The sequence below is a fragment of the Apteryx mantelli genome, chromosome 7 (assembly GCF_036417845.1).
Source record: "Apteryx mantelli isolate bAptMan1 chromosome 7, bAptMan1.hap1, whole genome shotgun sequence".
Lineage (NCBI taxonomy): Eukaryota > Metazoa > Chordata > Aves > Apterygiformes > Apterygidae > Apteryx > Apteryx mantelli.
The window spans coordinates 39800463-39814671 of NC_089984.1; the positions used below are offsets into that span (position 1 = coordinate 39800463).

At 33.8% G+C, this 14209-nt stretch overlaps 1 protein-coding gene across 7 annotated transcripts in view; it reads right to left on the reverse strand.

The window, feature by feature from the left end:
- The window catches only part of ATE1 (arginyltransferase 1), a 97349-nt gene that overhangs the window by 15029 nt on the left and 68111 nt on the right, over positions 1 to 14209 (reverse strand). For all 7 annotated transcript variants that reach the window (XM_067300331.1, XM_067300337.1, XM_067300330.1 and 4 more), the window contains one exon: positions 6157 to 6277. In XM_067300331.1, the coding sequence (XP_067156432.1) occupies positions 6157 to 6277 (121 nt within the window). The remainder of the gene's footprint in view (positions 1 to 6156; positions 6278 to 14209) is intronic.

The window sequence follows — 14209 nt, forward strand, 5'->3', positions numbered from 1 at the left end:
ACTGGCATGGAATATTTTGAGCGCATGGCCCCCCCAAATTAATCTTTTCAATGTGATGTAGAACTAAACTATGCCAGTATATCCTTATTTTTCAAGCGAATTCCTCAAAAAATATGCAATTTCAAAATATATCTGTTCTTTATACAGTCTCAACAAAGGTAATTTTGGATTAAAAATTATTCTTGAGGAATTTTCAGTCCAAGTCAAATGTTTCATGGATTCCACCAGAAATCAGAAGATGGAGCTTGAGGTGTATTGATTTACTCTGCTACATGTAGTACGTCCAAGACAGATGTATTCGGAGTATCAAACAATATGAACCTTTAAAGCTCAAATATTTAGCAAAGATTTCCAAAACTTAATGCAAAATGGAATTCATATTGTGGCCATACTTCAAATCACAACATTTTAAAGACCTTCCTTTCTTTCTTTCCAATTGATTTTTTTGTGATACTTTGTTTCAGAGCTGATGGCTCATAGTAACTTCAAAAAAATATTCCCAAAATATTTTCAAAGCTATGGTGCCAATTGTTTAGGACTCACTCTTAAATTAAACACACAAAAATACAAAAAAAGGAGCCTCTGAAATAATTTTTAGGTAAAATACAATATTTAGCAGTTTATAATTATAAAAAAAAATTCTTAGTATAACAAGCACGAAATGCATAAGAATTATCCAAATAAGGGTATTTAAAATGGTCAGAAATACTGAAATTTAGTACACATATATATATATATGATAAGCAAAAAGCATGTAGATGTGGACAAAGAAATAGCATAAAATAAAATTCTTAAACCTGGACTTAAGTTACATTGATATCTAGATTCATCTCTAATTATACCATTTCTTATGAGAACAAATTTTCAAGGGAAATATATACGCATTAAGAAGAAAAAATACATATATATATATGCGTGTGTGTGTGTGTGTGTGTGTGTGTGTGTGTGTGTATATGGCTGTAGCCATCACCTTTGTAACTCCTAATAGACTTTCACAATTTAAATTTTGACAAACACATTCCAACTCAACATTAGCATATAAAATTACAACAGCTTTTCAGATTTACTTTTTATATGGATTATGTTTTGTTATGTTTCTATAAATTGCATATTTGAAAGTTTTTCACTGCCATTTGAACAGCTCAGTAAAATTAAAGATGTTATTAACATTATCTTTTTATTACAGAAGCACTGGAGTGTTTAAGCATATTCTTGCACATTAGAGCAAAATGCCATGCCAGTCTTTTCAATTTAATCTAAATGCTACCTTTGTTTTCCACTTAACATACTAAAAATGGAGTTGAACTTGACGTGAAATAATCAGAATGCATATCCGTTTTTGAGGCACTTTTGTGTGTCCCCATACCTACTTGATCATTTCTCCCACAGCTCTCCTGCTGGGAAAGAGTTTTCCATAAACTCCAAAAGATAACTAATATACCTCCTTAGATCCCTCCTTGAAACTCTCCTTCACTGTGATTTTTACAAAATATTCATTTAGTTTAGTCTGTTGATGTGCTATGACTATAATTTGCCACACTGCCCAGAGGTGCCTCTTTTTTTCTTTATGCTGTCCTTTTTGCATCTATCATGTTTTGTCTTAGACTATATTCTCTGAAGCAAAGAGGGTCTTCTCTCTGCGAATACACAAAGCCAACCACAGAGGAGACTATGCCTTTGTCACATGTTTGTGTCTACACTGCAGAAAGTGTTTTAATTTTACTTAATGTATTCTGTTTGCATTTCAATTTCATAATAAGAAATACAGAAAGTTGAACAGATGCATATTAGCTTAGCCAATTTATTAACTTCAGCAAACAAATCAGTTAATAAAAAGAGCACTTTTTTACCTGCACTTCTCAAAGCTTCTGCTCAAACCAGTGGACACAAGAAGGTGGGAAATATCCTACACAACTGAGATTGCAGCAGGCCATGTCTAGCATCTCAAATCAAGCATAGCTTTTTACGTGGGTAAGAAAGCCCTAATAGCAGTGGCTGGTACACCCCACTGTATGGTCACATAAGGGTATTTAAACACAGTCAGGAGGCTATAAAAATATGACGGCTTTGAAGCCACCAGTTTAGATTGAGACTGTATCTGCCCTTATCTGATATTGCTTCTTAAAGGTGTTGACAGTCCAGTGCCGATGGGAAGAAAGATCTGAAGTTTTCCACTAATTTAATTACAACCCCAAAAGCAGATTATCATAAAGATCTTACTTCACAAGGACATTTTTCACAGGCTTGTCTCACAAGCAACAAACAGAAATGCTCAACAGATGTTAGAAAAAGATACGCCTGTGAGTTAGTCTTCGAAAAATGGAAAGTGGCAGGATAAATGTATCGCCAGGATAACAAGTAAATTATTTATAATCCTCCTTATACTGTGTTTGCTCCATGGGCATAATTGTTAGTGAAAGCACCAAAGTAAAACTCTAAAGACTAGTTTTGCTAGCAGGAAGTTGACTGGTGCAAAAGACAGATAACGCACAAGAGTATTTTAGCAGCATGCTATCATTTGACTGAATTTTGGTAATCAGTTTCAATATGTATGCACAGTCACTGGCAAGTACTTATCTGCAGAACACTACTATTAATTTTTTTTTTTTTTTTTTTTTTTAACATAACATACCCCCATCTGGACTCACAGCTTCATTTCATATATAGCTCACCTTTACAAAGTGAAGGCTAATTGCCTGCATATCACTTCAATAAAATGCAGTTTAGCAGAGTCTCAGCTTTCTGAACTCATCATTATCCAAACCCTCTTTTAATTACTACCTTACTTCACTACCTGCTTCTGTATTTGTAAGGAAGTGACTGGTTACTGCATACTAATAAATACAGTAAAATCCTAATAAACATCTTTCATTTATAAGATGATGCCAGGTCTTCTGAGCTTTTCAAACTGAACAGACTACAATAAAAAAATCTACTATGTAAGGCATGATTTAAAAAAGCAAGAGTACTTGACAAACATGACTTTTTATCTATGATTGAGGTTTGAGTATCCATTATTGCCTAAAAAAAGTGTTATGCAATTTTTTTTCTCCTAAAGTAACTGATGTTTTTCAATATGTGCTAGGAATGATACATGAACAGGCAACCTGCATAGTTTATTTAAACATCAAATTTGAGACTTTGCTGACCTGAGCTTTTTTTCTATATGACTGGAGTGTTTTGAGGTTAAGTAAGGTTGAACCTCACAATGTTGGCCAGAAGTAAAGAAGCAAGAGTTTGACCTATTTCAACCACCAGGCACCCATCATTTGCCATTCTAAATAATCAAAAAGGAATTTATCCTAGTGCCTATGATTGCTTTTTTTAGTTATTAACTGTTGGACACATTTTTAGACTTATCTCTGTGGCAGAAAGAGTTAATAACTGTTTAGATTTTCTCTCCTCTCTTCTTGATTCTCCAAATGCTAACAATAACATTAGAAGTCAGGAGAGAAGGGGATGGAAAACAATGCACATGAAAGCCATTCGAATATGCTCAAAACCAGGACAACCACATAATAAAAAACAGGCAGAATCCTCTGCAAATACCAGTGAATACTTTTTAATACATTAGCATAATTTTTTGCTACTTTTTGTGAATTTCATCTTTTCAGAAAAGAAAAAAGAAATCTGATTATACGAGAGCGCTCTGTGAGGCAATGTGCACGAACGCTCAGAAATCCTTTTGGCAGTGCAGGGACTTGGAAGGTCAGCATGTGTAGCACCCCCTGCTGAAGCAGCATTCACTGCTGCTCCATACCACACTTTGGTCACCTGCAACTGGTAAATTTAGCAGAAAATGTTTTTGCCTGTCCCTCACCCCTTTTCCTAAGGAAGGGAAAGGGGGTTAGAAAATTACCAAACATGATCAGCAAACTAGTTTGAGGTAACATTTCAGAACTTTTCTGATTTTTCAGAGAATATATCTAAAGGACGCCCATTTCCAGTGCCTGTTTTACTGCCCCAAGTAACAAAGCAAGTTGCAGTCTTTCTTCCAGTTGTTTACTGGATCTGGTTACTAGCCTTGGTTTCTAATCAGGAAGTCCCACTCCTGATAAGTTAAGACCTCTTTAACTGACATAATTATGGGCAGTATTAGAGAAAGCAGATTCATGAAGAATACAGCTAACCATCATTTCTATTGCTTTCTCTTTAATTCAGTGTAACTTACTTAAACTCATATTACTGACTATTGTAAAAAAATAAAGAAATAAGGAAGAAACTGGTTTTACTGTTGAGAAACAGCTTCCTAACAGCTAGCAACTATTTAAACCTCAAAAGAATATAAGCTCACAGCAGGTCTAGTTCATTTCAACCTATAGCTATGTTGTAATTTCCTTAAACCACAGGACATAAGTCACATTTCCAGTAGTGTCTGGAGAGAGGGAGAGAGATATTGTGCGCTGATAAACATGCAAAGTTTTATGTCCTATAGTCTCCAAATGCTTGATATCCCACAGGAACTTCTCAGAACCGAAAAGATGATGCCCTTTTGCTGGTATGGGGTTAACACCTTCAAAAGGCAGTAGTTTAGCTGTCATACTTCTTGGGCTTCATTTTTTTTTTAAATGAATGTGCTATTTTTCTTTCTGAATGACAAGAATATCTTGAACAACACTGGCCTCTAAAACAACTTCCCTTCTTCTTAACTTTGTAATTTTGGGTTTGTTTTTTTCATATATTTCCTCTCACCAATCTAGTGATGATTCCAGTTGATCAAGATGGGCTGTCCATTTAAAACCCTTACCAACTGAGCTTTTTCCATGGTGGGACAGAACCTCTTCAAAGAGCATCCAAGTATGTTCCCTAGTCCATTTCCTGCTATATCTCATGGATACCTTCTCTAAAGAACACTATTTTTATAGAGCGTTTAGCATAATTCTTCTAATAAAAACATATAAGTCAGTATCTATATCTAGAAGTATATTTGACCTGACTATTGTAATATTCTGTGTTCAGATACTATCCTTTCAGCATATTTACATTGGGAAATAATAATATTTTAGTGTTACAGTTGAGCAACCAAGTCATAACATGCACAGTATGAGGAAAATCAAGGAACTGAAACAGTGTTTCCAGAAGTTCACAATTGCACTTAAATTGTCATCTATTTTCAAATTCCATTCATATATTTACATCCTACCTCTCCAACAGTCACCTAACCAGTGAATGAAAATGTTAAAATAAAGCCATGGAAAATAAAAAGGAAACTGATTTCAAGACAACTCAATCTCACAGTAAAGTAAACCCGTATTTTTGATAGCTAGAAACAGATCATGGTGTTATGTGCTCTTGAGCTTAATGATTGACATCTCTGAATAATATCACAACTTTCTTCAACTGTTATTCAGTAGGGAAACAAAAAAAAACAAAATGAAGAAGAGAACAGTCAGCAATTTGTAATTAATAAAGAAGTTAAGAAGATTTTTGCTTTCCATCCAAGCATCACACCAAGTATTCTCTATTTGACAGAACTTTCTTGGAGCCTGGAATCAGCCCATAGAGGTAGTAACCATAGCAAGTATATGTAATTTTTTCATTTGATTACATCATTTTGTAATATTAACACTGTATTATATTCAGATCAGTAGTAATTTAGACCACTCCATGCTGGCAAATCACAAAGTAAATTCTTTACAGAATGTAAAAAAAAAACCTATGTCCAACCTAATTCAAGATGTTTAAGGTGTTTTTACCATTTGTTATATTCTTCAAATTCTCAGACAGATTCTGACTCTAAATCTGGCAATTTGTTTCTTAACATTTGATGCCTTTAAGCTTTGAGCTCTTTCATTTTGCTATATTGATGCTAACTTGCTTTCTTTATGCATTCATCAGACTAGAATCTAAGGGAGGAATAATGATTTGATTGTTTTTATTCATGCAGCGAATAACATATATATTCATGTGAAGACACCAAGATATGTTAACTCTGAACTACAGATAAACCGTAAAATGGAATGTATTTAAAATTCTTATTGCTTATTTTTTGTTAAAAAAACAGGACCGTATTTGTTAATGTTTGCTGGAGGTGTTCTGAATTTTAGACTTTTCTTAATAGATTAGATTTTCATAATGTTTTAGCAGCAGCTGATACTAATATATTGTGAAAACAAGACATACAGTTTAGATGCCCGTCATTACTTATAAACTTACCTGCTTTTACATCCTGGTTGAAACGGCAATATTTTGAATGCTCAAGTAGGGGTAGACACTGTTCAATAGGTATCCAGACATATGTCTCAGGACACAACAAGTCAGAGGGCCTATACTGACCCTAGAAAGGGGAAAGGGGGGGGAGGGAGGGAAGAAAAGAAAAAAGAATAGTCGTATCAGTTGCACAAGAACACACTGGTTACAAGTTTCCAGATTTTCCTATAGACAAAGAATGGTTTTAATCAAGACTAAACAAAACGAGTCAGAAACAGCTTCACTATAAACACAGGATTTGTCCTTTAGTAATTTCTGCATCATATCAGGGATACAAACTGAACCTTAACTTAAAAAAACATGTAAAATCAAAATAACACATTTTATAGTGTCCAAGATGAACTAGAGAAGTTTTGGCTTTGCTTACTGAAATTCTACACTTAAGTTACCGTCTAGAATTCTACCGAGTGTGCTGACACTAAAAAACTCAGCACTTCAGAAAGCAGCTTGTCTCAAGTGTTATTCATTCTAGCAAATAATGGAGACAAAAAAATCTTTCCAACAGGGAAAAAAACCCACAACAATAAGCAGGATACTATTTTTACTGCACTAGTGAAGGAGCATTTTGTTCATTGCCCCTTAAATAGTAATATTTTCTTTTCAATTCATGGAGTTATCCTAGAATAGCTTGTAAATATGATTAGTGAAATTTTACATTTTTTTGTTGATTTATTAAAAAGATAATCTTTGCAGACATTCACAGAAACTAAATAGCAATATTTACTCTCCCATGAACTACAGAGAGAATAACTAGCTCAGGGATAATGACCTCCTCTAATCAGATCTTCAGTTATTTAAAATAAGATTATTCATTGGCCTATAACTTCTGTCAAAAACACACCTTTGAGCCATTATTCATTTAATCCATACCCTCTCAACCTCCATAGCCATACAGTGAGAATGAAGCTGACTGATGCTTGAGAAGAATCTTACAAGTACTGTGACTATGGTATGGTGACAAAAATATCTTTTTAAAAGTCACATTCACAAGCTCTGCTATTCTTCATTTATACACACCGCTTTATGCAGCAATGCATATGATCTTGGAGGATCAGAAGAATCATTTTCTGAATTTTGAGAGATATTCCAAATCCTTTTTATTAACTTATTGTTCAGTTTTGTACAATGTTTACAGTAAAAGAATTATTTATTATGTATTTCCTACCAAGTTTAACATCTGAGTCAGAAATCTATAAATTATATCCAATAAAAAGTAAATCACAACTATCCATATGAAATACTAAACAAAAGACTTTCATAAGATGGGTAAGATTAAGGTTTAATAATGAGGAAAAAAAATCAGATGGCCTAACCGGTTCATGACAAACCTTATCAGATGCCTGATGCATATTTCAGAAATGCCTGTCTAGCCAGTCATGCTCACAGTTCAGATACTCCATTGAGTTTCCCTTTTTCAGCATTGAACTATGGCCAATTCTAATCCACAAGTAACTCTCCTCTCTCCAGTCACCCACCATTTTACTGTGTATCTTTTTAAAAGATAGCTTTAACAATGAATGCTTATTGCTAGATTATGATGACTATTTGCATTTATTTTTCATTTAGGAGGGCTTTCTGCAAATAGTCACTGCACAGTGGAAGAACAGGCTCACTATATGACTCTGATTTTCTCCTTTGAAAAACATTCAGGATCAACCTGTAACTACTGTTGGGGTTTTTTTAATGCAAATTTCTATATTAAATTAAAACAATATTCCTCTAACTCCATGCATAAGCTTACATCACAAGGCTTTAGAAAATTCTCTCAAGACAGAGAATGGAAATGGCTTTATTAAATAAACCACTTTGAAACGTTATGCCTTCTAAACAGAAATAGCTGAAAGGTATGCGAACGTAATGCTTAAAGAACAATTTAAGTCACCATTACTCAGACGAAACAATTTAAGGGTTTGGGAAATAATATGCCTTTTCAGTCAGACAAAAAAAGTATGAAAATGTAATTACTTGTGAATTTAATCTATTTTTCTCAACTGGTCAAGAAGGTAGAAAGAGCCAAGTAAACATCTTTCAAAGCTGTTGCTTAGATACAAAAAGTATAAGGTGGCAGTTTAGCCACATGCCTAGTAACAAGGTTTTACTCATAACTAAAAGATTGTTCAGTCACCTACAGTTTTACTAGATGGTACTGCCCCTAGATCTTAAAACACATCACATTTGTGAATCCTACACCTGAAAATCCTATCACTATGCAGCCCTATTTTAAATTTCCCAATTACTTCTATAATGTTGTATTCTGTCATAAAATGTAATGTATAAAATTAACGGCATCCCAGCATCGATAGATCATAATAAAAACCGTATTCTTTAGTACAGAGCAAAGTGGTAATGGGAAAAAATGATTATCCAATCCATCACAGCAGATCCAGTGCCTACTTTGGGGGTCTTAGGCTAGTTAATTATGATAGTAAACCATAAAAATAACAGCAACTCTGGCCAATTCTTACAACTTCATCACAGATATCATTTTGCTATATTCACTATAAAGCACAATCTAGTATTGGACTATCACAGATTTTGTATTTTTTCAAAGTCATAATAGGAAAACATTCTAGTGGTTGATAAGATTTCAGTGATATCCATTCAAAGCCAGTTCATTACATGTATTTGAAATTTTTGAAGTTGACTGAGATATGAGTTTTAGAGCTCATTAAACCTTCTAATTTCAAATATTTTATGACTAAAGACCTAATTCAGCTTCACATTTATATTGTACCAGCTAACACACATCAATGAAGACAAAACATTTTTACTCGAAGAGTTACAATCCCTCTTTGAAGTGAAATTTCCATGTATATCCAAAGGCATGACAGTCAAAACACATTTCCATGAATCCCATGAAAGTATACAGGCGATAGAATTTTTTAGTCTATCATATGTTAAAGCTCCTTATTCTTTTTCTGGAATAACTGGTTGAAGTTTTTGAGATCAGAAGAAATTTATTTAGATTCCTACTACTGAAGGCATATAATTGCTTCATATGAACAGGAATTACATGATCCTATATTCTTTTGTTGCCGTATGAAAAATTTTATTCTCACAATACTATGAGATTCATCTAATGCTCACAGAATAGTCTCTACTATACCACATTAAATTTCCATGTTTAGATGGAAGAAAAGAGGAAATAGTTCTAAGGTGATTTTCTTTAGATTTCTTCTTCCCCTGAGATTTAGAATCTTATTAATAAACTTCACTGCAGATGTGTGAACTGAGGTGATGATGTATATGAAAGAGGTATCACTGAGCTGTGATATAAAATATTAGAAGCAAAAATTAAACAAGCCATTGATGCTTTTCAATATCCCCACTTCATTTTTAAAAGTATTCACAAATATACTAAAGGTAACTTTTTTCTGCCTTGGAAGGCATGCTATTTGCTCTACTGGTTAAACCCAAATCCCATGCACTGTTCAGTGGAGGAAGGAGGAATACGGACACACACATATTTGAGTTTCCCAATGAATGGTGTTGGTGCTGTATTTATAGTGATATAACTAAAATGGCAAATCCAAAAGGGGAATTTTTTTTATTTAAAGGACTTGCTCTTTCTTGCTTAAAAATGGTAACAACTCAATATGAAAACAACCATGAATTCCTCTTTTCTTCCTCTTCCCTTATTCCTGGGCTGAGGAAAAAATTGCGCTTCTCATAGAATCCAGACAGATTATGCCTCACATACAGGAGTGCTTGTACTTTAAGAAAAAGGCACACATTCAAATTTCATTATGCCCTCTAAAATGATTATGTCCTCTAAAATAATTGCCTCTAAGTGTACTATCCATATGCTGCAAACCAGTAATATTGAGAATAAACCCAACATAAATACAAAAGAGAAAGGGGATCTCTAAAAGAAAACTACTGCAGAGCTAACCTCAGATGTAATTATCACAGTAGGAGAAATTCAGATTTGCAATATTATTTTTGAAAATTATTTCTCTTCAGCTTCAGATTAAATTAAAGACATTTCAGAAATAATTCGGTCTACAGTAAAAACCACAGCTGAAAACATTTTGCTTTCCTTTATCTCACAATATAAGAGTTCTTGCACAGTAGCACTGATTATACTGTACAGACCATCTTCGAAGTAATTAACTACAAGACTTTCAACAAAAAGTATCATCTTACAGATCAACCCTGACTGCTTGTCTTATGTTTCAGCTTCTTAAATCCAATGCCACCTGCTGATGAAACAAGCTATGTCAATATACAAGAACTGCACATATTTCTCTCAGTGTTTCTGCAACACACTTAGTAGAGAAATGCTCAGCAGGATATACGATGTGCTATTTCAAAATGTTTTGGGATATTAAAAATATACCTACCTAAAATTTCATTATTGTTGACGCTATCTGCCTAAAATTCAGGGACATCCAGAAATACCCTTCTTGAGACAGAAGACCAACACTTTTTGAGCTGTTATAACATGAGAACAGCCACTGCAGGTCACACCAGATGTCTTTGATACAGCCAAATACCCTATCCCTGACAGTGGTCAATAGAAAATACTCAGTGAAGATTATTAGAATGGTACAAGCATATATTGTTATTCGATCAATACTCTCTTGACCTCGAACAAGCTATAATACAGATACTTCCACAATCACATAACAACTTCAATAATAATGCACTTCACCAGCCATTTAATAATCCTAAATGAATTTTTTCTTCCAGGAATTGGTCAAGTCACTTTTTAAACACATGAAAACTTAAAATATTCATGAATTTCTGACGCAAGGAGTTCTAGAGTTTAATGACTTGGGTCAAAAATGATGGTTTTTCTTTACTTCAGACCTGCAACCTGTAGTTCCATTTGCTGCCTTTATTTCTTTTGTTAGGGAAATGCAGTGAGCAGTCATTCCCACATCACCTTCTTCATGTTATTTTACAGACCTTTTTCATGTCCTCCCTCAGCCTAAAGTGACCTAAATTCTTTACTTGTCCTTCTTTGGAAATCATTCCATACTTTTTATCATCCTAGTCATCCTGTCTTTTTTCCAACTTTGCTTTATCTCCTTTGAAATTGCAGGAATGACCAAAGGGGGAAAACATTAAAACTACATCGTTCGAGATGCAGAAGAGCACACAGGATTCACATAGTGGCATAATGATGCCTTTTTATTCACTATTCTTTCCTTAGTAATTCTCAATATCTGATTTACTGTTTGACCGCTACTTAGAACTGAGCTGATACTTTCAAGGAACTATCTAAAGTTATCCTAACATATCATTCTTGAAGGGTAACGTTCCATTCAGAAATGATTGTTCATAAGTAAATTTAAGGTGCATCAATTTACATTTATCTACACTGATTAATAAGATGAGAGCCTTCTCCAATGTTCTGGACCACAAAATTTTTATGATAGTCTCAAAATTCTAGTAGTTACACTAGCACTTCACTCTTTCTAAAAACCTACATACACAGGAGGTATCTCTAATTAAAAAATAAACTAAAAGAAAAAATAGCATTTTGATAAGTATCTCTAAATAATCCATCAACTAGCTTAATAGAAATACTGAAAATTAAAATAGCTAAGAAAAACCTAATTGTGTGGTTTCTTCTACTAAGTCACCTCACTGCGATACAAGCATGACTTCAAGAAAAAAAAAAAACCTCTAAGATTTTTATTTTCACTAATGTTTGGGGCATTTTTCCTCTGACATAATATAAATAGGAAAAAATATTTAAGGTGCTTTCACTCATACTGTTAGATGTGCTGCATTTTAATTGGAAACTTTTGAAGATAAGTTTTACAGTGAGGTTGCCAAGCCTAAATTAATACTTCACACTATGATATTTTTTCTTTCACAATTTCCAAATAAAAATCAATCAGAACTTCTCTGAACTTTTGTCCCAAAGCAAGGGCAAAGTTTTTAATGAGGATTTAGTCTGGAGATTACTTGTTAAGTATTTTGTAAAATCTGAGGGATTTGGTAAGCATTTGAGATGAAAAACATCAGCAAAGTTTGTTTTTGTAATCTAAGTAAAATTTAAAACGTAAAAGTACCAAGAAAGAGAATAGTCTCAAAAACAAAAAAGGTCAAGTACCAGTAGCACTGAACAAACAAAAAAGGAAGGTTAAACACACATTTAATTCTTTTATCAGGTACAGTTTACATCTGCATTCTATTTTTCACAATAAACCCATTGATCTTTTAATAAAAGTGAATTAAGATTTCCTTCATCTCAGTTTCCAGCCAGCTGCTTAAAAAGAAGCTCTCAGACTATGCAAACAAAATAACCCCCAAAATTACCAACAGCAATCCATTAGAGCTGGGCAGCAGAACATGAGAAAGAGAGTGTCAGACTAAAGGTTTATTAAATTCAGTCTTTTCACTGAAAGACAACACCAGTGGAATCCCATCAGCAAAGTACTACGCAGACCCTTGCTCCCTGATTTCATTACATAAACAGAAATAGACTTTATGGAAACCCCAGGAGAGTCCTTTGCAAGTAACTCTAACTGCTCTGTTTTCACAAACTCTGTTTGGACTATGCCACCCTGAGCCAGCGAGGTGAGCCAGAACCAGCAGAGACAGAGCTGAACATCTGAATCCATTTGTGCTTCCGACGGTCGGCAGGCACTCGTGTGTGTTCCATGTGTGGATAGCCAGGCCTGGAAGACTTAAAAAAAATTTTTTTGAACACTAGACAAATTCACTGCCATCTCATAGACACCAATTGTTTTTAACCTCTATAAATAAACAAAAAAAACCCCAAAGGTGAGTAGATACAGAATAAACACAAAGCTTTATTTATCAATGTCAACAAAAGTATTCATCAGAAAGAAAGGATATACTAAAAAGGAGCTAAATCAGCAAATGTATATTTTGTGGATATCCAAATGAATGAGTAATAACAATCTGGATTTCACTGTGGAATCCGCACTGTTGCACAAGCAAACAGACTGCCTGATACTTCAATAATAGTACAACACGAGCTGGTTTTATCCAAATGGCAAAATTACTAATTATGTAACCAACATTTTTTAGGACACAAGTGCTACATTCTTGAGAGCTTAGCTACCTTTTGGTTATTAAAGAATACTGCAAAGGGATTAGAGAAATGCAGCTGTGCCTAATGCATGGTAATCCTCACAGGGTTTTATTCATAATAACCAAAATTCATTTTGTACTTCATAAAACTCAAACTACTTATGAGAAGTATATGAAGTGTATGGGAAATATCCCTTCCTATTCAAAAAGATGTGCTGATTTTCATTCTTTTAGTTACAATTCTTAGGCACAAAATCTATGTAATGGAAAATTTATAGGCCAGACAGAGAGGTATAACGCAGTTCCTACTGCATCTCATACAGAGAAACTCAGAGACAAAATGCTCACCTTCCCCTGTACTGTTCAGTTTCCTGTGTACAAATGAAACGTATATATCATTTAAAGTTGTATTTCAGATAGAAGTGTAGAAGTTCATAATCATTCTGTAGCTCTGCATGCAAGACTATTGCAGTTTTGTATTGTTACTGACCAGCTGAACTATAATTTATAATTATTCATAATATTTTTAATCATAGTCATACCAACAACTACTTAATTTACAACATTACTTTCTTGCTATTTTGTTTATATGCGTCCCAGTCTTTAAAGTGAATGACCAAAGCAACGGTATCATTTGCCAACTTTCACCTATTTTCTGTTCATTTCCAAATTCCATATAAAGTATTAAATAAAATAATTAATCATAAACTGGTTGGTTACAAAGATAAAATAGTTACGGCATTTGTTTCCTGTATTTCCTACAAATGGTAGGAAAGAAATGGTTTCCTACAACTAGTTGACTATATATTCAGGTTTAGCTGTTCTTCATTCAATATAAAATTTTTTAGTGTTTCAAATGGTTTTGATTACATCCCTCAAGTAAATAAAATATCTCAGTAGGGTAAACATAAAACAGCTAAGATAATGGCAAAAGCCATTTTTGTTTTAGGCAAAAAGGAAGAGAGCTTAGACTTGTGATAAATTA